The sequence below is a fragment of the Protopterus annectens genome, chromosome 8.part0 (assembly GCF_019279795.1).
Source record: "Protopterus annectens isolate FY-2018-M chromosome 8.part0, PAN1.0, whole genome shotgun sequence".
Taxonomy (NCBI): Eukaryota; Metazoa; Chordata; order Ceratodontiformes; family Protopteridae; genus Protopterus; species Protopterus annectens.
The window spans coordinates 837,030,727-837,056,129 of NC_056741.1; the positions used below are offsets into that span (position 1 = coordinate 837,030,727).

A 25,403-nucleotide genomic window follows, 5' to 3' on the forward strand; every position below is an offset into this window, starting at 1 on the left:
TAATATCTCATCTGGAGGATGACTTACTCAGGAGTGCAGCACCCTCCTTATGCTGCAATGCATTGTCAGTATTAAAAAGGGTAATCCAAATACCTGCAGTAGGAATATAACCCACAGCCTTCTGATCTGCCAGCACCAAACACAAGAGTGCTACTTGTTGAGATACAGTTACTACTGGCTCATTTATGTATTCATTTGTAAACTAGGTTATTGAACTGGTCAGGGGGGTGCTTTATGTAGCCATAACCCGAATAAGAAGTGTAAATACGTAATACATTTTACTGGCTGCACATTACAGGAACCTCAGTTGAAAGAGGCAGTTGCCATTAAAAAGGCATTTTATGAGTTACAAAATAATATATCAACGGATTATCTAACCTACACAACACAACACAAAAAAATACAGAATTTACATATGCAACATGGTATACTCAGCTATGCCAAAATGATTTACAGACAATAATTTATAAATTTATTAAGTCTTCTTTTCAAAAACTTGAGGATACATTTACAATGTTTTCAGAGGTTAATACCATTACTAGAAACATGTAAATTATTTATTAATACAACCTAGGTAACAAGCAATACGTAAATGAATAAGGAAGTGCAAGTTGGCTGCAAATACTGTACTGATTTTGGGAGGCAAGCTGTGAAGGACTGATTATACAGCTAATGGGAAAGTGTGACAGGGAACTGGAGAGTAAGTAACAAGTAAGTTTAGTGTCCAAAATATTTACACAAGATGATTTAGGAGGGAGGACTTAAAAAAAGAGTATTAGACTTATCCAATACTTGAAAGTATCAGATTGCAGACAGTCAGTGTAAGACTGAAGAACACTATGAATACTATTTCTAAGAAAGAAAATCAAAAGCATAATTAATATGGAATCTGGCCACTAGAAGTTTTAGACCTAAGAGCAGACAGAGTCTGACAGCAAGAGGTGGGCAGATATTACTATTAAGTAATTTGTAGATGGTAGTGTGCAGGACTTAGGTAATCCTTTATGCAATAGCAAGTGTTAATGGAGCTTATAACTACTTATTGCTAAGTAAAAGGATTGGCTAACATGATAAATATACATATCTTTTGGAGTTTTTTTTTAAGGATAGGAATGGGTTGCACATTATCGAATTCTGTTAAAGGATGAGCATACTCTATCTTTGAAATTAGAATATTCTTTAATTTTTGAAATTAGAATATTCTTTAATTTTGAAGTATGAATCACTAATGTAAAAGGACTAGACATGTTGTAGGCTTGCTGTAGTCATATTGAAAACTTACTATCACTGAAGGAATTGTGTTGGTAAAATCTAGCAGAATGTAGGGAAAGGCCGAGATATCTGTAGATATGAATATGGGTTATTATGTAATAACTCAATCAGCTGCAGAGGAGTAGAGGTCAGTAATCTGTATGGTGGGCAAAGCAGCATGAAGTTAGGTTTGGAGACATTAATGAGAAGGTCATTAGCAGTAAAGTATACAAGAAATTTAAGATCATGCTGATGTCTTGACTGGATATCATTATGATTATGATTACCTCATAATTCTGCTAAACTATGTGCATAAATTGTAAGATTCTCAGAAGTTGTCAAATCATTAATAAGTAATAAAAAAAATTGGGAAGATTTGACCTTTGGGATACTCCCAATGATGGGGTGTCAGAAATAAAGATAGTGTTACTATACTGAAATTGAATGATTTGGTTAGACTGGTAATTGTGGAACCCACAGAGTATATTCAGAAAAGAAGATTCTGTTGAATGTGGCCGGGTTATTTAAGATCTATAGGTAGTGTGTTTGTAACTTGGAAAAAGGCAGTAGTAGCACTGTATGGCAGAATCCATGCTGGGAATTACTTAATAGATAATGGTTGCAATTTAAGGTGAACCTTTGTTTTATAAACAAATCCTCCAAAGTTTTTACAAGAAGTGGAAGACTGATTCTGTAATGAAAATAATCTTGAATAGTTTTGTTTTTTTTTTTCTAGTGTTTTCCAGTCTGTGGGTCACAGCCAGTATGACTGGCTCCATCTTAAAAAGCATGAAGCATGATTTAGCTATACCCCTAACAACACCATTCAACCTCAGTCTCCATATGGGTTTTGTACCAAGCAAATAGAGAACAGCTACAGTCATTCCCCTGCATAAGGGAAGATCTTCCCCAAGCTTGGCAATTTCAGACCTATAAGTCTGACCAGCCTCATATGCAAAGCCAGGGAAAGACTTATCATAAATCTAATCAATCAAGACACAGGAAAACCCAAACACTGGCCCATCTCAGATCAGATTCATCAAGGGCATTCAACCTGATGGAATTTTTTTGAAAAGTCACCAAAGCAATGGATGAAGGCCAAATGGTACAGACTGCATACTTCAACCTGACCAAAGCCTTTGCACAATTCCCCACTCAGGCATAGTAAAAAAGCTAAATAAACTGAAAATAAACCCCCACGGGTACTGCTGGATTGCAAATTGGCTCACAGATAAGACACAGGAACTCAAAATAGGGGAAGTTACCTCTGCAAAGAGACCAGTCACCAGCGATGTCCCCCAGGATTATGTGCTGGGACCTCTCCTGTTTGCCATCTACTTTTCTGACATCAAAGCCAATACTGAAGAGCTCTGGCTGACTAAGTTTGCGGATGACTGCATGCTAGGAGTAGTCACTGAATTCCTTAATGACTTAGCCATCCTACAGGAAGGTTTGTCTCTAATAAATAACTGGTACTAAAACCATGGACTGAAACTAAATGCCAAAAATGCATTATTGTATCTTTTGGGAAGTCATCTATCCCAGAAAACTACCACATTAACAATATGTTCATAATAGTTGACCCAGTTGTTCTGAATTTGGGGACTTATGTGGACAGTGGCCTAACGTTTGACTAACATGTCCATTGTTATAGGAAAGTCCTATATTGCTCAGCTTATAAACAAATGGTTGTTTCTAGATCTAGAGATGTCATTGCCTGCCTTTACTTAGCCCTCATTAGGCCAGTCATTAAATATAATGCCCCCTTTGGCATGTATCTGTCCAGACACATGCAATAACTGGAATGCCTACAGAGATACCTTACTAAAAGAATACAAGCTTAAACAACATGTCCTACATGAACTGACTCAAAGCCCTGTCACTATACTCAGTATCATACAGACTGCTAAGAAGTGATGTGTCTGGCATACAAAGCACTCTCCAACCCAATACTGATGGATTTAACGTGCATCAGAAAGTCAGATGACATCAGAAATACTTGGTCCAGGCATCTAAACCTCTTCTGCAACATCAACACAATGGTTTGGAGGGACAAGTATATCTTGCAGAGGATGCCACAGCTCTAGAACCGACTCCCCATCCACATAAGACAAAGGTCCTTGGTGTTTATATTAAAGCGTAACTTGGATCTATGGATGGGAAACGGAAACTTTACCCCAGGACTGTCTCCTGTACTAATGGACAGAGGCAACTCCTAAATACTTTATCACATGCATGGGTCCTCTCAGATTATCTATGGTACGATCCCAGTTATTTTGATCAGGGGCAAATATACAATTATCATTCATGAGATAGGTAAGGCCATACTCTAAGCATACGGGATAGGTTAATTACAGCATAAAAGGTAAAGTGGCTAGGCTTAAAATGGTCCACAAAAATAGCTAGCCTAGTACTTACCTATGAATTTATGAAAATATGAACCTACAGAGGATGTTCAGTCTCCTTTTTACCATCATGTCACCCAGTTCCAACCTGTGTCCTTCATAGGTTCATAGGAGGTTACTAGACTAATGGCCCTAGTGTGTTTACAAGCCTAGCCATGTTATACCCATTTTCCAAAACTGACCTTGGTTAGATGGTTGTTATTTGCATAGTGAGTCTATGATCAGCACTGGCTACCCCTGTCCATGAGGTACACAGATGCCACACCCGGAATGAATTTGCAGTCTCTGATCCAATTGTCTAGGTTGCACCTGAATAGGGTCACTGAGGAGTTCTGCTTCATGTAAATTGGGAGTTTATTCCAGAGGACTGGCAATCTCTGGGATATATATATATATATATATATATATATATATATATATATATATATATATATCCAGCATGTTCTGTTAACGTCACAGGCTAGGTTGAGATCCCTGGAGTGAGTGACTCTTATCCCATTTGATTTGTAGATGTGCAGCATTTCTATTTCTATTAGGGCAGGGTCACAGACTGCTCTGTAGGCCAGGCACAAGCTGCCTCTCAGCAGCCTATAAGATACAGAATACAGTGACAGGGTTTTCAGTCTTTCCACGCAGGTCATGTTTTGGAGGACCTGAATTTTTTAGGTGAGAAAAACCTGTGAGTGAACCTATATTAAGTGTAGTAATCATTAGTTCATATTTGGCAGGTTGATTAGCTTTACATTCACTTCTATTCAACAGAGTCATCTTAGGTAACCCAGTTTGGTCAGTACAAGACAATCTGATCAAGCTACAAGACAGCTAGTAGTTTATTGACTCACAACTACTGTTTTTTGGTGGGTATACACTGGCCAGTAGAGGCACATAGAATCTCAAACTATTAGCATAGGCGAGCATAGCCTGGATCATCAACCCACTTATCACCAGAAAATATCCATGCCTACTTTTGGCAATATTTGTCAATGTGACAAAATAACCTAGAGCCAATTGTTGTACTTTTATGTGGCTAGCCTCTGACATGGCACACAGTCTGTGATCCATGCTGTCCTATCTAGATGGTATTGCATACCACAGTTGCTGCCTAAAGTGGTTGGTTTAAACAGCTCTTCCACCAATAGGCACCACCTAGAGTCTGTGCTGCTGCCCTCAAATGCATTCAAGACTAGGTCTTGTGCTTATAGCCTAACCTAAAAATAGACTGTAGCCAGCCATCAGGAATGTTTATCCAATCAGCAAACAAGCACAATAGAAACAAAGCAACCACAGTTCTAATCCAGTAATATTCCATATTGCCATCCACAGATGATGTTCTAGGAATACCAAACAGCCAGAATTAAGCTGTCATTAGAAAGCAGAAGCATCCTAATAGTGCATGCAATCCATTATAAAATGGCACCCCATCTAACTGCCACTTCTTGACAGGACCACACCATATGAAAATAGTTTGCCTTGTCCATGTCACAATGCCAGCAGGTGGCACTTCTACTTAACCCTCTCACCACTAACTGCAAGGGGGTTAAATGCCACAAATACAGCAGCTTGGTGGTAGCAAATCATGCCAAGTCAGGCCACCCTCCACAATGCAAACTATTGTGGCAGTCTATCCATTCATCAACCGCCAACCCATCATCCAACATAGTTTCATCTGATCGACAATACTGCTAGCAAGGTTCAGGACTACCAAGAAGGAGCCAATATATCCCCTTAAGTTTAGGAGCCACCTTATCACTTAACTGCCCTTTCAGTGGATGGTGTTAATTCTGCCTCAAGCTTCCTATGTATGAGATTTCTAGTTATAATAAAATTCTTTAAGAAAACCCAGAGCTATAAGTACAGCCACCAACAGGCACTAAGTCAGGGAAACTTCCTTTTTATTCCCTCCAAGTCTGTTCACAAATCCCATCCCAAATATCCTTAATAAAAATCACTTACACTGAGCTCCATTCTGTCCTGTGAAATGGTTAACCATCTGTCTGAATTAAGGGGTTATACTAAATACGTTCAGAAAGGGAGATAGCCTTACTATGAATATTGTCACTAGCAACCCTCACATCAAACCATAGGTCCATTATTCCTGGGCCCCACACTTTATAGGAAAGGTAAGCATGTGGCCTATACTACTGGTACTTTCTAAGCCAGAGCTCAGTATGACTCTATGGTACCCCATCACGATGTCTAGCCCTAACATAACACAGACACCAGCCAATACCAACGTCAAAGCTTTACCTTCCTGTAGAATATCTGAAAAGAGCCCTTGAACTTCATTGATTTGCAGGGCAAAAGTGTCATGGGTAGATGTTTTACAACAAACAAAACATCTGAAAGTATCAACATTTTAATTAACTGAACTCCACTAGGAAATGGCAGGCAGAGTCTCTTCCAATGCCCAGCTTTCTCCTTAATTTCAGCCCACAACATCGGAATATCTGTCTGGACTAACTCATCAACTGCCACAGTAAATTTTATCCCTAAGTATGAACGCTGGGTGATAACCTTACAGGAAAGAATACTATCCTTACTACACAAAGCTAATGCTCTTTAGGTAAGAGGAAAAATGTTAGTTTTAGCTTTGTTCACCATTAGGTCACTGGAGTCTACAATACCATCAATAACCTTAAGACTCCAGTTGTCTGCCAATTAGGTATGCTAAGATAGACTACACATTCATCAGCAAAGTAAGTGGTGAAATCAAGCTGTAATATACAAATATTAACTTTTTATGCATTTAATCTCTCAGATAGCCATCAATCAATGATACTGTTAATACAAATAAGAAGAGGATAACAGGTACCTCGATGCGTTCCCCTTTCTAGTTAGATGACCTCCAATAGTGATCCATTAACACAAATTTCAGTGGCACAGTTTGTATACAGCCTCCAACACCATGCAACTTGTGGAAAGTAGTACCGTGATATTATTTGCCACATAAACAATCACCAAAATGGAATCAAAGGCTTTCTGAAACTCAGCCATTAGGGCTTCTACATGCACATGGTGTAGGTATCAGACTGTCAGGTTGTTGAACCAAACCTGGACTGCATCAGGACACCATTGTCCACCATTGATAAAACAAATATGTTTATACCCCACAATGGAGGGAAGAATCCTCTCCAGCTTTCGAGCCAGCACCTTGGCAAATATTTTGACGTCTGTGTCCAAAATAGATATTTGTCAATAACTGGCAGCTTCTGAAAAGTCCCTATTAGATTTAAGGATCATTATTACCTTAGCTTTGGCCATGTTCACTGGAAATTTCTTCCCCTCTCTAACCCAAAAAACACATCTAAGAGTGATGGGAGTCCCTGTGTTCTTTTCAGACACTTTCAACATACCTTCCCATCCTTGCTTTTAATTCAGTTATCAGTAACATTTTTACAGTAGTAAAGTGTCAGAGTGGTAGTCACCTACCTTACTTGCTCCTTGCAGATTTGGAGATGCACACACGGATTGTTTAATTTTGCCACTGATTACTGTGACATCCTGTAGTTCACTTGACATTTTGGTACCTATTTTTAGTGTTGTTTTTGTTTTTTGCTTGTTTTATTCATATGCTGATTCAGAGTGCTAATGCTTAAACCCCCTTCAGCTAGACTTTCACAGAAAGTAGTGGCTGAACAGGTTTCTTCCATTAAATCATATCAAGCACTGTACTTTCATTCATTTGCCCATTCAGCCATGAAAGGATACCATCCTATTTCCTAAAAGCAGATGTGCATTTTGAGGTATTTTACATATTTATTTTCATGCTGTTGTAGCCATGTTTTTACATTGTTACAGTTGTGTCTGCATAAACTAGATGTTTCAGATAGCTGATTTTATGAATGTATTGTAATACATGCATACATGCACACACACATGCATATGGGGGGGTGGGAGTTATATGTGTTATAAGTTATTATGGACTAATCTATGAATGAAGACTTCACTATCCTCAGATTACTCCCTGCTCATATATCACTTTGTAGAGTTTTATTTCACTACTAATGGAAACAGATTATATAATTAAACACTGCCTAAAGGCATACTGTTTGTCTGCTAGATTCTCAAGGGACCTCCCCTCAATGGTTCATGTGTAAATCAAACTGTCTTCTGCTCTCCTCTTGCTCAGTTTTACATGACCTCCTATCTCCCCTACTTACATAGGTTCATAAGTAGGTACTAGGCTATTGGCGCTAGAGCCTATATAAGCCTATCCAAAAAGGTACCCTGGCTTTCGCCAGCCAAGAAAATTATTTTCCTGTGCACCTGTCGAGCAGAGCCAAAGAAGTGATCCCCAGGGTGAATATCCTATTTCCCATCCAATCATCAAGATTTTTCTTGAAGAGTGCTAATGAGGAGCTTTGTTTGATATAGATAGGTAGTTTGTTCCAGAGTATGGGAAGTCTCTGGGACAGGAATCTATCCCTCCAGCATGTTCTGTTTATTGTGGTGACAAGGTTTAGGGCCCTAGAGTGTGCACCTCGGAGGGATTGGGATTTCTTTAAGTGTAGCATTTCCAACAGCTCTGGGTTTGACTTAGCTTTGTATGTTAGCAGAGATCGCCTCTGAGTAGGCGATATGCAATTGAGTAAAGCTGGAGTTTTTTGAGACGGTCTGCATACGGCATCTGTTTGAGGCTGGTAATCCTCTTTGTGAGGTATTTCTGCGGCCTTTCCAGTTGTTGTAGATGTCTTGCGAGGTACATATGAAAATGGGCATTGTACTATATAATGGATTTAATGAGTGAAGAGTAGAGGGGAACAATTACCTCTTTTTTCCTAGATGAGAAACCTTTTGTGATGAGGTGTGCCACATAGAAGGATTTCCTGACTACTGTGGCGATGTGATTATCAAAGGAGAGACTACTGTCCACCTGTGTCCCAAGGTCTCTTATCACACTTTCAGTGTTAAGTAGACTACCACCTATGTGGTAGTTCATGGGTACAGAGTTTTTACCAAAAGGGATGACAATGCACTTTTTGGCATTGAGCTTGAGGCCATGGCTTTGACACCAGGCATCTGTCTCAGTGATGCCCTTTTGTAGTATGTCCACATCATTAGGAGTTTCGATTATGGCTTCTAGTTTGCAGTCATCTGTGAACTTCATTAGCCAAAGATCTTCTGTGTTAGCCTGTACTTCAGAGAAGTAGATACCAAACAGGAGAGGACCCAGGACTGAACCCTGTGGTACTCCACTTGTCACTGGTCTGATGTTGGATTTGGAGCCTGGTACTTTCAGTGTGGGTTCTGTCAGTGAGCCAGTTTACAACCCATCTTGTTACATAGGGATTTATACCTAGTCTCACGGGTTTATCTATAATTTCAGAGTGGGGGATAATGTCAAAAGCCTTGGTGAGATCTAGATTGGCTGTGTGAACCACCTTACCCTCATCTACGGCTTTGGTGACTGCTTCAAAGAAGTCTATCAGTTTTAGGAGACATGATCTGCCTTTTACAAGCCTGAACTGGGTGGGGTCCAGAGTTTGGATATTACCAATGCCTTTGTTTATAAGTTCCATGATGATACGTTCCATGGCCTTGCAGACCAGACTCATCAGGCTAATTGGGCGGTAGTTCTCAGGGTCCGTGGTGGATCCTACTTTGTGGAGTGGGATACCATCTCTGTGCACCATTCAGTGTGCATAAAGCCTGAGGTGAGGCTATGATTGAACATTGTACTTAGGTGGGGTGCCAGTTTGTTCTGTAGTTCATGTAGAATGCAGCCTGGGATGTTGTCAGGTCCCACGGATGCTGTGTTCTTGGCTTTGGAGAGTGTGGTTTTTACCTGTGTAGCCATTATTACCAGAATTTGGCAATCTTCCGGTATTGAGATGGGCCATTTAGGGGGTGAGAGGGGGGTGAATTTGGCACTGAATCGATCTGCCAGGATATTGGCAATATCCTTGGGATCAGTATATTTAATGCCATTCTGTTTTAGCTCAGAGCAGATCTGAGCATTGCCATTTAGATTCTTGACATAGTTATAGAATGCCTTGTGGTTGTCTTTGGAATCTTTGGCAATTTTATTTTCATAACTAGCTTTGAAGGATTTTATGAGGGATCTCAGTTTCTTACTGAGGCTGGTAAGGGAGTTTTTTGCATCCTGGGATTTTCCTCTTTTCTGCAACAGTTTCTTCCTTTTGTTGTGAAGTTGCTTATGGCAGGGGACCACCAGATTGGCTTCCTTTTTTTGGATGAGAGCATCTTGGTTCTATTTGGGATGGCACGATTCATGCATGAGTGGATGTGCTTGTACAGTGCCTTAGTGTAGGATTCAGCAGTTGAACTTTCAGTCCCCGTCTGCATGGGTGTCATGAAGTTTGTCACGTCTGACTTGAGTAGCATGAATTTGGCTTTGGAGAAGCTTTTTATGGAGGTTTCTTTACTGGGGGATGGGGGTGGGATGTGGATGTTAAGGGTGATTAGCTTATGGTCAGACCTGACTAATGAGGGGGTGACCATAGGTGTGGAGCATCAATTTCCCATGTTGGTAATGACCAGGTCTAGGATATTGGAGCCCCTGGTGGGACTATGGTTTAGTTGATCCAGGGCGTTGGAATTTATGAATTCCAAGAACCGTTGGGCAAAGGTGTTGGTACATGAGTAGTTTTCCCATTTAATGGCAGGGTAGTTAAAATCACCCAGTATTAGGGTGTTTGGTTCTATCTTAATATTTTCCAGTATGTTTAGAAGGTGTAGTGAGAATCACCAGAGCCGTGGATGAGGGGAGGGTAGTCCATGCAGCCTATCTGGACCTTGCAGAGGCATTTGACACAGTACCCCACTCAGGCATCATAGATAAGCTATCCAGCTTAAATATAAGCCCCTGTGTCACGGGATGGGTCGCAGACTGGCTGAGGGACAGAACCCACAGAGTGACAGTTGCTGGAGCCATGTCAGACTCGAAACCGGTCACAAGTGGCATCCCACAGGGTTCTGTCCTGGGACCACTCTTGTTCGGTATATACTTTTCCGAGGTACAGGCAAACATGGGAGGACTATGGCTCACCAAGTTCGGAGACGACTGCAAGCTGGGCACCATAATCAACTCTCCAGCTGACACAAACATCCTTCAAAGGGGTCTCACAGAGACAGATAACTGGTGCCGGCGCCATGGTTTAGGGCTAAATGCCAAAAAATGTATAGTCATACCCTTTGGCAAAAACATTGTGCCCACAAATTACCACATAGGCGGAAACCCATTAAGTACAGAGAAAGTTATTAGGGACCTGGGGACCCAAGTTGATAGCAATCTCTCCTTTGAAAACCACATTGCCAAAGTGGTTAGAAAGACTTTCTACATGGCCCACTTCATCACGAAGGGTTTCACATCTAGATCAAGAGAGGTAATCGTGCACCTTTATTCATCCCTCATCGGGCCCATCATGGAATACAATGCCCCTTTTGGGATGTACCTTACCCGACACCTGCAGCAATTGGAAGGACCCCAAAAGTATCTCACCGAGAGGATCAAGGGTCTCACACAGATGCCATATGCTGCTCGGTTAAAAAAACTCCAGCTCTACTCAGTTGCATACCGCCTGCTTCGAGGTGATCTATGCCTGACATACAAAGCTATGTCAAATCCAGAATTAATGGACATGCTCCACCTCAGTAAAGCTAAATCCCTTAGAGCCACATGCTCGAGGGACTTGAACCTCAGCACAGAAATAAATAGAACTTGCTGGAGGGACAGGTTCTTAATCCATAGGCTCCCTTTGCTCTGGAATAGAATTCGAGTTCATGTGAGGCAGAGCACCTCACTGAATCTCTTCAAGAAGAATCTCAATAAGAGATTTTATGAGGGATCTCAGTTTCTTACTGAGGCTGGTAAGGGAGTTTTTTGCATCCTGGGATTTTCCTCTTTTCTGCAACAGTTTCTTCTTTTTGTTGTAAAGTTTGTTTATGGCAGGGGACCACCAGATTTGCTTCATTTTTTTTGGATGAGAGCATCTTGGTTCTATTTGGGATGGCACGATTCATGCATGAGTGGATGTGCTTGTACAGTGCCTTAGTGTAGGATTCAGCAGTTGAACTTTCAGTCCCCGTCTGCATGGGTGTCATGAAGTTTGTCACGTCTGACTTGAGTAGCATGAATTTGGCTTTGGAGAAGCTTTTTATGGAGGTTTCTTTACTGGGGGATGGGGGTGGGATGTGGATGTTAAGGGTGATTAGCTTATGGTCAGACCTGACTAATGAGGGGGTGACCATAGGTGTGGAGCATCAATTTTCCATGATGGTAATGACCAGGTCTAGGATATTGGAGCCCCTGGTGGGACTATGGATTAGTTGATCCAGAGCATTGGAATTTATGAATTCCAAGAACCGTTGGGCAAAGGTGTTGGTACATGAGTAGTTTTCCCATTTAATGGCAGGGTAGTTAAAATCACCCAGTATTAGGGTGTTTGGTTCTATCTTAATATTTTCCAGTATGTTTAGAAGGTGTAGTGAGAATCTTGGGGTATGGTGGGGGATCTGTAGCAAGCTACAATTTGGATTGCAGTCTTACCCAGTGTTAGTTGCACCTGGAGAATTTCAGACGCATTGTGGTGGGCAACTAGCCTGGTGGTGTGAATATACATGGTGAATATTAACACTCCTCCACCTTTAGTGTTTCACTCCTGGTTTGGTGGCCGAAAAGTGTGGTAAGAGTTGCATTACTGCAGGGGTGTTCTCTGGAGCCTTGAACCAGGTCTCAGTTACTGCACAGATATCGATGTTGTCCATTTTTAGGAGTGCCTCGAGAGAGTGCATTTTGAGGTTTAGACTTCTAGCACTGGGTAGCATTGCCTTCAGATTTTGCATGCTTGTACCTACTACGGTGGTGGTTTTGTCCTTTGAACTTTGCCTAAAAAAGGCACTATAGGGGTGGCAAGAGCCTTAGCCAGTAACCTGAATCCCAGGGGCGACAGGTGCAGACCATCTCTGGCAAAGCATTGTGGTCTGTCGATCATGTCACCCCAGGCAGACAGATACTGGATCCCATTTGAATGGTGGATTTACTGTAGGAATTTGGAAACCAACAGAAATCTGAAGACCTGTTTTTTTATATGTTCTTCTCTTAAGAGCTGGGGTGGTGTTGATTTGGTTCTGTGTGATTAGATGACTTACTTTCTTTTTCACTTTAGTTGATAGCTGTGTAAGAATGAATTTTGTGGAGGTGTGATTTTTTTTTTTTTTATTTAATACAGAAAAACATTTTTTTTTTTTTTTTTTTGCTGTTCATTAGAAGAACTAAGGGGGATAAGGCAGGAGTTAAAAGACCGGCACTGGGCACTAGATTAGCCAGATACAGTTATGTTTCATGGATATTCCAAGGCCACTATAAGTTAAAACAATTCAGGCCTTGCCTGCATCCTCATTCATGCAACAACTCCTTTCTCATGGAGGGCCATACCAGTCAGTCTCAAAGTAAATTTGTTGCTATCCTTCCAATCATTTAGGTTATATTTAAAGTAAGAAAGTGAGTTGTAAGGGCTTGTGAAGAACATGTATAACTTGCTCCTTAAATGCATTTCTAGTCTGCTTTTGCTACAAATATTTTCCTCAAGATATGGAAGGTTGCCATAATAAAGCCAATGTCAAAGTCAGATAACCCACAGACTTACTCAGACTTCAGACCCATTTCATTACTACCTACATTAGGTAAAGTACTGGAAAATAGCCTATAAAACAGCTGTCTGAATATGTTATTGAGCAGATTTTTCTATCCCTCAAGCAACATGATTTCTAGGTCAGCTGGAGCAAAAGACAGTGATCTGATGACAGCCTAATGTGTATGGACAAAGGGAAAATCATAGGAGCAATACTTATAGACTTATCTATGGTATTCGACACAGGAGACCGCCATGTACTCTAGACCATCCATTTCTCCACACAACTATTCTGGTCCATGATAACAGAACTCAAACCTTCCAGTGGTTCTTCAACTTTCTTTCTCATGACACTTTCAGTGTCACAACAGGATATTTCTCATCAATCAAATGTCTCCATCCAAAAGAAGTTTTTCTCTGCTCAGTTCTTTCATGCCCACTATTCTCCATCTACCTGAAGATACTCCAAGCAGACCAATCTCAACTACAAAGCATTCTAAATACCAGTGACGTAGTTATCTACAAATCACATCAGTTCCCCAAAATATTAAAAAACAAGTTTAGCAAGACTTCCTTTCCCTCACCAGTGGTCTAACCTCAGGGAAACTACTATTAAATCCAAATAATACAAGTCAAGCTGTTTAGAACTTCCCAAAGACTTACATCCTGCCTGTTCAACTAAACCATTCTTGGCCACCAACAAAACACACTGAAAGTCACTATAGCCTCCAGATGGGTCTATAGCACCACATCGAATGGTGATAAGTTCAAACGCCCTTTGGTCGAACCGAAAAGTCCGAAAGCCCTACAGCGCAAAGTTACGGAACATCGATTTTTTTTCCAAGGGAAAAAAATTGGTGGGCCGTCTTCAGGGCTTTGCTATTTCCTCCACTGTAGTGCAATCTCAGAGTTGGTATATTTAAGTAGGGGGTGTGGGGGTTTGTTTTAAAGTTGTGATTTTTTTTTTTCACGGAGCAGTGATTTTTTCTTCCCTGGGGAAAAAAAATTGCTGCTCTGTGAGTTCGCTGTTTAGGGTTTTTGGACTTTTAGGTTCAAACAAAGGACGTTCGAACTTATCACCATTCAATGTGGTGATATAGACCCGTCTGGGGGGTGTTCGAACTTATCACCATTCAATGTGGTGATATATAGACCCCCTCCAAACATCTAGGTCTCCTGCTGGACCAAAACCTAAACTTCACATTCATGAAACCAAAGCAAAGACACCACAAACTTTGTTTTCTGAGTCTAGAAGATCTCTAATTTTTTTTATCACCACCTGGTAATGAATACCTAAGGAAAAAAATATTCATGGCCTAGCTTGAATTGTTCTCTCAATAAATGCCTCAGCCTCACTGAAAATCCTTGACTCACTACAAAAAAACATCTAAATAAAATATGCAATTTCATCTCACTGACATCAACATAACACCACTAGCCAGTACTTAAAAAAGCAAGCTAGCTCCCAGTTGAATAAACAACAAATTATTGTCTGACACCATTTTTTATTCACGCTCATTTCCTGCTGCTACATAGCTGAAAGATTCAACACAAGGTAAAGAAATTCCAGCCACAGATCTCAGACAGATCATGCCTTCTTTCTCTACACCACCTTCTCCTCTAGAAAACATTGGAGCCACAGTGAAACTATACTACCAACAATAAGGGACTTAACTACTCATCTACAGTTCAGGAAAGCTCTCAAACAGCACCTCACTAAATTATCAGAATGCCACTGTTTCCCAGATATTGTCTGTCACCTATCTTCTTACTCACACATCGTCTGCCACAGGTGTGAGCTTTACATATTGAATATACCTGTACACTGTAAATATTTACTGCACTTGATGTAAGTTTACTCTGCCTATGCTATGGAAATGTCTGTTTACCTCTACACTGTCTGTGCAAAGCATATGTCTAGGTTTTCATTTGTAAAGTGTACTATTATCATTGTACTGTGTTTGTACACCTGACTGACATTGAAATAGGTCCATGTGGATCAATGCCCTTCCACAGTAAACAAATCTATATAAAATATACAACAAATAATGACTGAGCTGCTGTCACTACTCACTCTCCAACCCTGCCTTGCTATCTCCTGCAGTACTGGGATCACTGATCAAATCCAGGTCATGTGAACCATAATCAGAGCTTTAGTCTTCTCATTGTAGAATCAATGCTACTTCTTAATTACATTGTTACATATTAAAACTGTGTGGAAATAACTCTAGACTTTGTTTCCAGCTGTTCTGTTGTGGATATTTTATTCCACTTAGTTAAGAATGCATTCTGTAGTTGTATTGAAGTACAATGTAAAAGTATTACAAGTCATAGTAAAGGTGGTGGTTGCTCCCTCCTCTTCTTATTGTCTATGTACGGGCATTGTATTCAGAGCGTGTCTTCTCAGGTCATCTTACCAAAATGATCTCAGCTCAGAAAAAAGTACTCAGTCAACAAATAATAGTTATGTACTCACTATAACTTGGTATCTGTGTTATCTGTAGTCACCATTCATCACATCTTGGTCTAGGATCTGACATTGGATCTGACCTGGCACACTTTAGACAACAGCTTAGCTCAAGCTCCTCCCCTCTCATGATGCTCTGCTGTGCTCTATCCCCTCAGATCAAGTTTGCACTAGAGAAAGAAGACAGACAGAAGGAACTTGCTACTAACAAGTGTCCACCAAAATCCTGCCAATCCTTCAGGAAGGGGGCTGGAGGGTGGGACCGTGATGAATGGTGACTACGGATAACGCAGATAGCAAGTTATGGTGAGTACATAACTATTAATCTGATGTTATCCTAGTCACCATTCATCATGTCTGGGTCAGAGTCCTCAGCTACCCAAAATCCCAGGGTGGCCTCAAGGAAGGACATGCCAAAGAACCATGGAGCCAAAGGAAGCCCTTCCTCTAGAAACCAGGTCAAGTTTGTAATGGGAGATACAGGTATGAGTAGAAGACCAAGTTGCTGCTGCACAAATGTCATCCAAAGACTGGAAGACCAAGTTGCTGCTGCACAAATGTCATCCAAAGACTGACAGGCTATGAAGACAGCTGAAGTGGACACCGACCTGGTGGAATGAGCCCTAACTGGTCCAGGCAAAGGAGAACCACATGAGGAGTAAATGAAGGAAAGACACTGAGTATCTAATAGGAGATAGTGATTTTTGACACCACTTGGCCCTTCCTATTAGCTGAAAAGGCCACAAATAATTGGTCTGAGAGCCGAAAGGACTTAGTTCTATGCAAATACAAATGAAGCTGATAATGAACATCTAATATATGCAATAGGTACTCTCCTTTATTAATATAATTAGGGAAGAACACCGGAAGCTGGACTGATTGATTGAGATTCACTTTAGTGACCACCTTGGGCATAAATGATGGATTGGATTTCAAAGCCACTCTGTCTTTATAAAACATTAAGTAAGGAGGCTTAATTGTAATATCCTGCAACTCTGATACTCTCTTAGCTTGGTTAATAGCCACTAGAAAGGCAGTTTTCCAAGAAAGAAATTTAAAATCGCAGGATGTAGCAGAGCCAAAAGGGGACTTAGTTAAAGATTGCAGCACCAGAGAAAGATCCCATGGAGGAGAAGGGTCCTTGACTGGGGGGGGAGGGGTAACAAAAACACACCTTTCAAAAATGCTTTGCAGAGCCGAGAAGAAAAGGTAGGATTGCTGTTGAGACGAAAATTAGAAATTGTTGTGAACTAAACTTTTATCAGAGAGAAACTAGTATACTCCTTAAAAACAGAAGTCAAGAAAAGGAGAATATCAGGAATAGGAGCCAAAAATGGATCGAGATTCTAATCTCTCACCCAGATGGAGAATCTCTTCCACTTACTTCTGTAAACTCTCTTAGTGGAACACTTCTGGGAAGCAAGGATACCGTCCCTCGCCGGCGATACTAGCCTGGACTTTGCCAAAATCATGGGAAGTGGACAAACCAAGCCGTCAAACGGAGGGCCTGCAGATTCAAGAGCAGCTGCAGCGATGGATGGGAGATTAGATCTGGTATCAGATGGAGTACCTAAGGTGGGTGCTTCAGATGAGACCATCAGAGAGGGAACCACATCTGCCAAAGCCAGAAGAGGCAATGAGGATCAACTGTGTCCTAAGGCATCTGACTTTCTAAAGAACTCTGGGAATTAAAGGTATTGGTGGAAATGCATATAGGACACCCAGAGGCCAATTGTGAGTCAGTGTGTCCCTAAGGGACTCCTCCTCTGGGGGGATCAAGGCAAAGTAACTGTTGCATCTGTGATTAAGAAGGGATGCAAACAGATCGCAGCTTGGTTGGCCCCACTGACGGAAGACCTGCTTTGCCACTAATGGATTCAGGGATCACTTCTGAGGGGTCAGAATAGCCCTGCTCAGCTTGTCCACCAGCATGTTGCATATTCCAGGAATGTGCATTGCAAGGAGAAAGCACCGCAAGGACATCACCCATTCCCAAACTCTCATGGCCTTGCGACACAGCAGATAAGAATGTGTGCCCCCTTCCTTGCTTATGTACCATACAACAGCCATGTTGCCTGTATGAATTGCTATCATTCCCAGATGAAGGCAACCCTGAAAGGCTTGCACTGACAGGACTGCTCTCATTTCCAGAATGTTTATGTGCAGTTTGGTCTCTACATGTGCCACATGCCTTGGACAATCTTTCCCTGAAAATGTCCCCATCCCACCCCAGGAGGGAAGCATCCGTGGTCACCATGGTGATAGGAGTGGAAGGAGAGAACAGCTTACCCTCCAGGAGATCCAGAGAATCCGTCCACCAAAAAAGGTGTTTCCAACAAACTGGAGTGAAATGAATGGGAACTGACAGAGGATGAGAAAGGATGGACCACTGGACTGCCAGGATCCACTGCAACATCCTCATGTAATATTTGGGCAGTGGCACCAGATAAATGGTAGCTGCAATGGACCCCAAAACTCTCAGAATGAGAAATACTGGAGGATGAGTTTGCTCCAGAAGGGCCCAAACATGACGTTGAATAAGAAGTACCCATCGGAAAGGAACGGCTGCAATCTCTGAGGTAGTGTCCAACTGTGTGCCTATAAATCCAGTAGCTGAAAAGGAGTCGGGAAAGATATGGCTATATTTACCATTATCTCCAGCTGATTGAAGAAATGAAGAAGGAAGTGTATGTTCTCCACCAGCTGATGCTTTGTGGGGCTATAAGGAGCTAATCATCTAGGTAGGGAAACACCTGGAATCCTTGCACCCTGAGATGAGCCACTACCACTGCCATGCATTCAGCGAATACCCAGACGGCTGTGGTGAGTCGAAAGGGGAGGGCTCTGAACTGGAAGTGATCAGCTCCTTAGCAAAATCAAGGGAATCTCATGGACTCCCTTTGATATGGTAGTACATGTCCTGGAAATCCACAAATCCAGTCATTCTTGTGCAAAAGAGGCACAATAGACTGTACAGTGACCATCCAAAATGTTGACTTCATGACAGATAGGTTTAATATGCTAAGGTTCAGAATAGGAAGCAGGTCTCCTCTTTTCTTGGGTACTAAAAAGAAGCAGGAATAAGTTCCAGATCCTCTTTGTCCTGTGGGGACCTTTTGGATGGCTCTTTTTCGAAGGAGGTTGGAGAACTCCAGATGGGGTAACTCTCTCTGACGCGGTGGCATGTCTGGGAGAGTTCTACTCTTTGGTGGGGTTTCCGAAAAGGGAATGTAATAGCCCCTGGATATAAATTCTTAGCACCCATTGATCATTTATGATATTTGTCCAGGCTAAGGGTTGCAATGTCAAACAACCCCTGAAGGAGGGACAGTCGGGAGCATTGAAAGAGTTTCTCAGAGAATGGTTCCCTGGAACCCTGGTTTTGTGGGCCTCCCCTGCCTCTGAGGTAGTGTCTACCATTGAAACCTCTCCCCCATCCCCTGGAAGAGGAATCCTCTTGAACTTCCTGAAAGGAAGACTGTGACTTACAAAACCACATCTTCCTACTCCCCTTTTGGGTCTTTGATCTTTGGGGAGCAGAAAATATGATCCCAACAGCTAACAGCATCTTCCCCTCTTGTTCATTGAGGGTCAAAGTCTCTTTAACACTGGGTCCAAAAAGGGTGGACCATCAAACGGGGCATTGGTAAAAGATGCTTTGAATGCCTCTTCAAACCTGCATAAATGCAGCCAGGCATGGCACCTGATAGCAATGCCCATACCTGCCACCTGTGAGGAACCCTCTGCAACCTTGGAGAATAACCTCATAGATGAGATGGCTATTGATGTAAGAGTGATCAGTTTTGGAGATACAGATTTAAAGTCCTCCACAGGCATGGACTCTGTGAGGGGAAGTTGAAAGTTCCTTAATCAAGTCCATCTGGAGACGGGTGAAATTAATCAGGTAGTTCAATGCTCACAGGCTGAAAGAAGCCGATGCAAACACCTGGTTTCCAAACCTGTCCAGTGCTCTTGATTCACGATTGGGAGGGCGGAAAGATGAACTCTGCTCCACCAGCTCTTTCTTGGTGGCAGCAGCCACCACAATCGCATCAACAGGAAACACCTTGGACCAGAAGGCTTTATCTGAAAGAGGGCTTAAAAATTTATCAGCTCTTTTGGGCACTGGTTCCACAATATTGGGTTCCTTCCAGGCCCTGCTGGCGACAAGATTGATTAAAGGGTTAGTGGGGGGGGGGCACCCAAGTGGTAGATGGGCCTGTACAGAAAGCCTCCAGGAAAATTGTTTCCTCAGAGGACGGGAGCTGGGCAGACCAACTGCTCTTAGCTTTAAGGATTTCCAGGATGTCTCCAAAGGAGACATCATCAGGCGGTGATCTTGGGGACCTGTCTCCCTCATCAGCATCCATGTCCTCCATGAGGGACTCCATAGGGGAGTCCAGATCTCTCCTCTTACATGCCCTCTTCTGATGAACTTCCATCATGGGGTGCTGAGAGGAAGATTCGGAAGAGGAAAAGACCGCCTATGGGGCAAACTCCCCCCTGGAAGCTAGACCAGTTTGGCTGACCAGAAACAGGAAGAGTGGGTCTGCTCAAAATCTGGAGCTGGGAAGGAGCATGGTGAGTGGGAAAGGCTACTCAGGTCACAGAGAGGGATGTTTCCACTACCTGGAATGTGGAGGGACTGGACGAGGCCCCATCCCCCTCCCCTGCCGATAGCACCACAGCAGAAGAGGGAGCAGACGCTGTCAGAACCCTCCAACCCTCTGTACAGAGCCAGCCCAGAGCTATCAAGTGCCAAAGCACTGAGGGGCAGAGAACGGTCTGAAAAACCTGGGCCTGAACCCACGCCCACGAATTCTGGGACAACAACCCAGATAGGTGGCACCACCTGCCACAGAGGAATGGAAACAGAACCAGCCATAAATCTTGATGGGGTAGGGACAAAAGAGGTCCCAGAGACCCACATCACCTCCACGCAGCGCACCAGCCCCTGAAAGTCCAATCCATATAAGATCGAATGAGGAGAAGGTAAGCGGGGAGGGGGAGAGGGTTCCCTAAGCCTGTGGGCCAAGGAAGCCAAAAGCCCCAACTCAATTTGAGCCTTTAGAAAGGACTGCATCATCTTGTCCATGTCTACAGGCAGGATGCTCCTGGAGGACCAGGAAGAAATGGAAGACCTCACTGGAGAACCGTGCTTTGATCCAAAGGATCTCCTTCTGCGGTCTTGAGAATGGCCCTAGTTCAGAGGGGTAAACAACTGATCCCCTCCCGGAGGGACCGCAGGAAAATCCTCCACAAGAATGGGATCCTGTATGGGTCTCGGATCCAGCTGAATTGGGCCCAAGGAAACTTGAGGATCCCAGGAGGTGGGTCTCGAATCCCTCGATCCGAGAGGGTCAGATCTATGACAAGCACAGTCTTGTTTAGATCTGAAGGCTTTGAACTGGAAGCCTTGGATCCGGGAGTTGAGGGCAAGACCCTCGGAACCAAAGACTTGAAACTCGAGGCCTTGGATATTGGACTCAACTCTCTGGAAGCCCACGGATCCAAGACTCTTGGATATGACACCACAGCGGCTGGAGTCAGATCTGGGGACCTGGGATCCAACTGCCTGGGTAGCGTGAAAGGAGCCTCCCCCAAAGAAGGAGGGATCCTTTCTCCTATGGTCGAGGATTCTTTGACCAGAGGACCCCCCCCTTGACCAAGCCTTTTAGCAAAAGCTTGTTTCCATGGTTGACCAGGGCTCTGGGGCTGAATGCAGTACAAATGGTGCAGTCAACCTCCAGATGGTCGCGCTGGGACAATAGAGGTACAACTCATGTGAGTCAGATACAGGCATCTTCTGACCACACAAGGAGCACCTCTTGAAGCCTAAAGGTTCCTCTGACATGGAGATAAACCAAGGCAACCAACACCAAAAGAACAGCCCAAGTCCAAAACATTAAAACAGGCCAAAAACCACCAAAAGATCCATCCAAATTAACCACATACTAGCTAACCTTAAAAAAGTTAACAGAAAATGACAAGCAAGAGAACAACTACTCCTAAAAGGGAAAAAGGGCGCTAAACAACTATGAAAGAAACAGGAGGGGAAAGGTGTTTGGGAACTAGCAACTGAAATAGGAAATGACTAGCAAGACATTAAAATAAGCAAAACTAAGTCAATAAGACAGAAAACCCACAAGACAAACACATCTACTCCCAAAAATAATGGGACACCACGAGAAGTTGAGTGGACTGCATCTGACATGCAAAAGTGGCAAATGAGATAGGAGGGGTTAGAGGGCAGCAGAGCATCATGGGAGAGGAGGAGCTTGAGCTAAGCTGTTGTCTAAAGTGTGCCGGCTCGGATTCGATGTTAGATCCTGGACCCAGACATGATGAATGGTGACTAGGATAACATCAGATATGCAGGTAATCAATCACTGAATATATGTCCCAAAAAAGGCCAGTAATGTCTTCATTTCTGTCTGACTGATGACAGTCATTGCTAGTGCACACACATGGATTCTTAAAGGATGTTTAATCATCACCTCTGTTCCCTCAGCCACACACAGTGTCACACATATATCAATATATATACACCCACACACACGCATGCCTGCACTTATATGTGTGCATACTGATGGCTCCACTCATTCAAAATCTTAAGTTCTTAATATTACCTGGTCTTGCAATTACTCTGACAAGTTTGCCAGTGTGTAAAGAAACCTGAACAACATGTCAGTATGAGTGGAGCAGTACTAAAGACTACACATCAGGAAACATGTCAGGAGAATAATCTCACATTATGCCAGAATAGAAGACAGCTGCAAAAAATGCAGGCAGGAGAGCTACTGTGATACTACACTGCATAAAAAGAGTTGTTGTGTCTTTCGGCTTACACTGCATAAAAAGAGTGTTATTAGTAATTCACAGAACTAGTATTATTTTGTTTAGATTACCAGCAAAGCTCTACACTGACAAATGACTGTTCTGGACAATGCTGTTAAAAATGTTCCATTGTGAATCAATTAGGTGCATCTGGATGAAGCAACAACCAACAAACAAAATGAGCCGTAGCTATACCTGGATGTAACCCCCGCTCCACCTTTCTTTATGTATATATGCACAACTGTGAAGAAATTAACAATGAAATCTCTATGAAAGTGAGCTCTCAACAAGTAGCAATTCATCTAAATGTGATGAAAAAATTGCATCCTCATTCACCTCTCACTCATAGGTCCATAGGTAATTACTGGGTGACTGATCTGTAAAGACTTTATGAAGCCCAGCCTTGCATCTTCATGGTAGTTTTTAGCCCTTACACTTTGTATACAATATCACAGCGATGGGTATAGCAAGGATATGTTATATGTTTTCCCCTAACCATGTGGGACAGGGATGCTAAAACAGGGTGAATTTGCAGTTACCCATCCATACTAGACCTCTGGAAGGGAATCACCAGAAGTAGTGTAAATGAGTAATGCAAAAGTTAATGCTCCAGAACTACATAAAAACAACAGTTTGCATTATTAAGATCATAATGTCATTATACATTTCTACTTCCAAATATTACTGAATTGTGACTTATATTGTCTCCTTACAATCAAATGAGCTTTATTTGGAAAGTTAAAATGTGTACGGTACACTATAATGTGTGACAGCTGATTGCTAGGGGAAAATGCTGTTAAACTACAAAATACCAGACTCACAGATATGCAGGAGAATATGCTTTCAGTAAAAGACTGCTACAGTCATGTACTGAATCAGTAACAATGCATACAATAACAGAGTTTTAAGAATATGCAGAATAAGAGCTAAGAAATCCAAATGAAAAGGAGTAAGAATCAGCTACAGCATAGATCGCAAGAACTGCTGTATGCTAATAGTGAAAGGCTGGGAGAAAGAGAGAAAAATTCATCTTTTTCTTAACTTGCGTCCGCGTTCACTGTTTATTTATAATGCCTTTATTAACAGTACACCCTTACCATAACACATTTCTACATGCTCTTAAACACAATACAGTATAGGTTTAAAATTAAAATGGTTCCAAATGCTACAGAAGTTCCGTTTAGCAGATGAAAACAAGTGATTAAAAAAATACAAAAGACAACAGATCAAAATGGAACTCACCATCTAAGTGAAAGAAAAAGCATGTCAGCCTGTGCAAACTGCTGATGCTTCCTAAAAAAGAAAAAGCATGTCAGCCTGTGCAAACTGCTGATGCTTCCTGAGATTTGACACTTTCCGGTTATATTTTTAAATGCGAACAGCAGTAGCACATCATGATCATCTTACAAACACTTATGATGATGATTATTTTTCTTCAAACTAATGCCAATGAAAAAGGTAAGTAAACATGTATCTGCTTGTTTTAAAACACAGAATTTTTATTTTATTTTTAACTGCAAGACTTTTTAGATTAGTCGACACTGTCTTAGTGTTTGTCTTCATCAGAGATAAACAGAATGGTTTAAGGGCAGCAGAAATGTAGTAACTCATTACATCTTTGTGTGTGTGTGTGTGTGTGTGTGTGTGTGTGTGTGTGTGTGTGTGTGTGTGTGTATGTATGAACACACACATAAACTAAACATAGTACAAGAAAAGTGCTTTGGATATAATTTGTCTTGACTGCTATCCATTGCAATAAATTACATACTAGAGCAAACCTTAAAGCCGAATTGTACATACACATATAAAACTATTATATGCATTTATAACAATATATGCATTATATGTGTAAGCATTATACACACACACACATATATACATACATATAGATATATATATATATATATATATATATATATATATATACATTTTATATGTGTGCGTCTGTGTGTGTGTGTGTGTACACACACACACACACACACACACACACACACATATATATATATATATATATATATATATATATATATATACACACACACAATCACACAATCAAACACACACACACACACATATATATATATATATATATATATATATATATATATATATATATATATATATATATATATACAGTATCTGTGCTTGTTTATTTATATATCTAGCGATATATATATATATATATATATATATATATATATATATATATATATATATGCATTTTATATACGTGTGTGTGTGTGTGTGTGTGTGTGTGTGTGTGTGTGTGTGTGTGTGTGTGTGTGTGTGTGTGTGTGTGTGTGTGTGTGTGTGTGTATGTATGAACACACACATAAACTAAACATAGTACAAGAAAAGTGCTTTGGATATAATTTGTCTTGACTGCTATCCATTGCAATAAATTACATACTAGAGCAAACCTTAAAGCCGAATTGTCCTGGGTAAACAGCTGTGATGCATGTAGATGTACAGTAGGGGCGCTTTTCTGCTCTATTACGCAAAGCACCTGTCACAAACTATCTGTTTGACAAGGCTGCAATGTTCCCAGTCAGGCACCGAGTACTGTGGAGGTTTCATGATATGTTTTATTTTGTTGTTGTGAAATATATAGGTTTCAGGACATGGCACTTTTGGCTGCAGTCATTTGTGGACTGATAAATGTTTATATGGAATGCATATACCACTGAATCCATGAAAAATAAATCATCAAAAATATGTGGAAAACATGCCTTAGCTTTTTTATATGTGTCTTTATTAGCCACAATTTAATGATTTTATGAAACAGAGTTTGCATTTTTCCCTATTTCAAGTTTAGGTTGTCATATAGTGATATTTCCCCTTGTGCCTCTC

The 25,403-nt window shown here is 41.6% G+C and overlaps 2 protein-coding genes across 4 annotated transcripts in view; one reads left to right on the forward strand and one right to left on the reverse strand.

Moving 5' to 3' along the window:
- The window catches only part of LOC122809090 (class II histocompatibility antigen, B-L beta chain-like), a 284,840-nt gene extending 260,975 nt beyond the window's left edge, over positions 1 to 23,865 (reverse strand). For both annotated transcript variants that reach the window (XM_044080320.1, XM_044080318.1), the window contains exon 1: positions 23,796 to 23,865. The gene's annotated coding sequence lies outside the window, so the exon portion shown is untranslated. The remainder of the gene's footprint in view (positions 1 to 23,795) is intronic.
- Positions 23,866 to 23,874: 9 nt separating this feature from the next.
- The window catches only part of LOC122809088 (class II histocompatibility antigen, B-L beta chain-like), an 837,388-nt gene continuing 835,859 nt past the window's right edge, over positions 23,875 to 25,403 (forward strand). Inside the window, exon 1 of one of the 2 annotated variants that reach the window (XM_044080317.1) lies at positions 23,875 to 24,011. In XM_044080317.1, coding sequence (XP_043936252.1) covers positions 23,948 to 24,011 — 64 coding nt within the window. In that variant the 5' untranslated portion in view covers positions 23,875 to 23,947. The remainder of the gene's footprint in view (positions 24,012 to 25,403) is intronic. The other variant, XM_044080315.1, reaches the window with a different exon arrangement.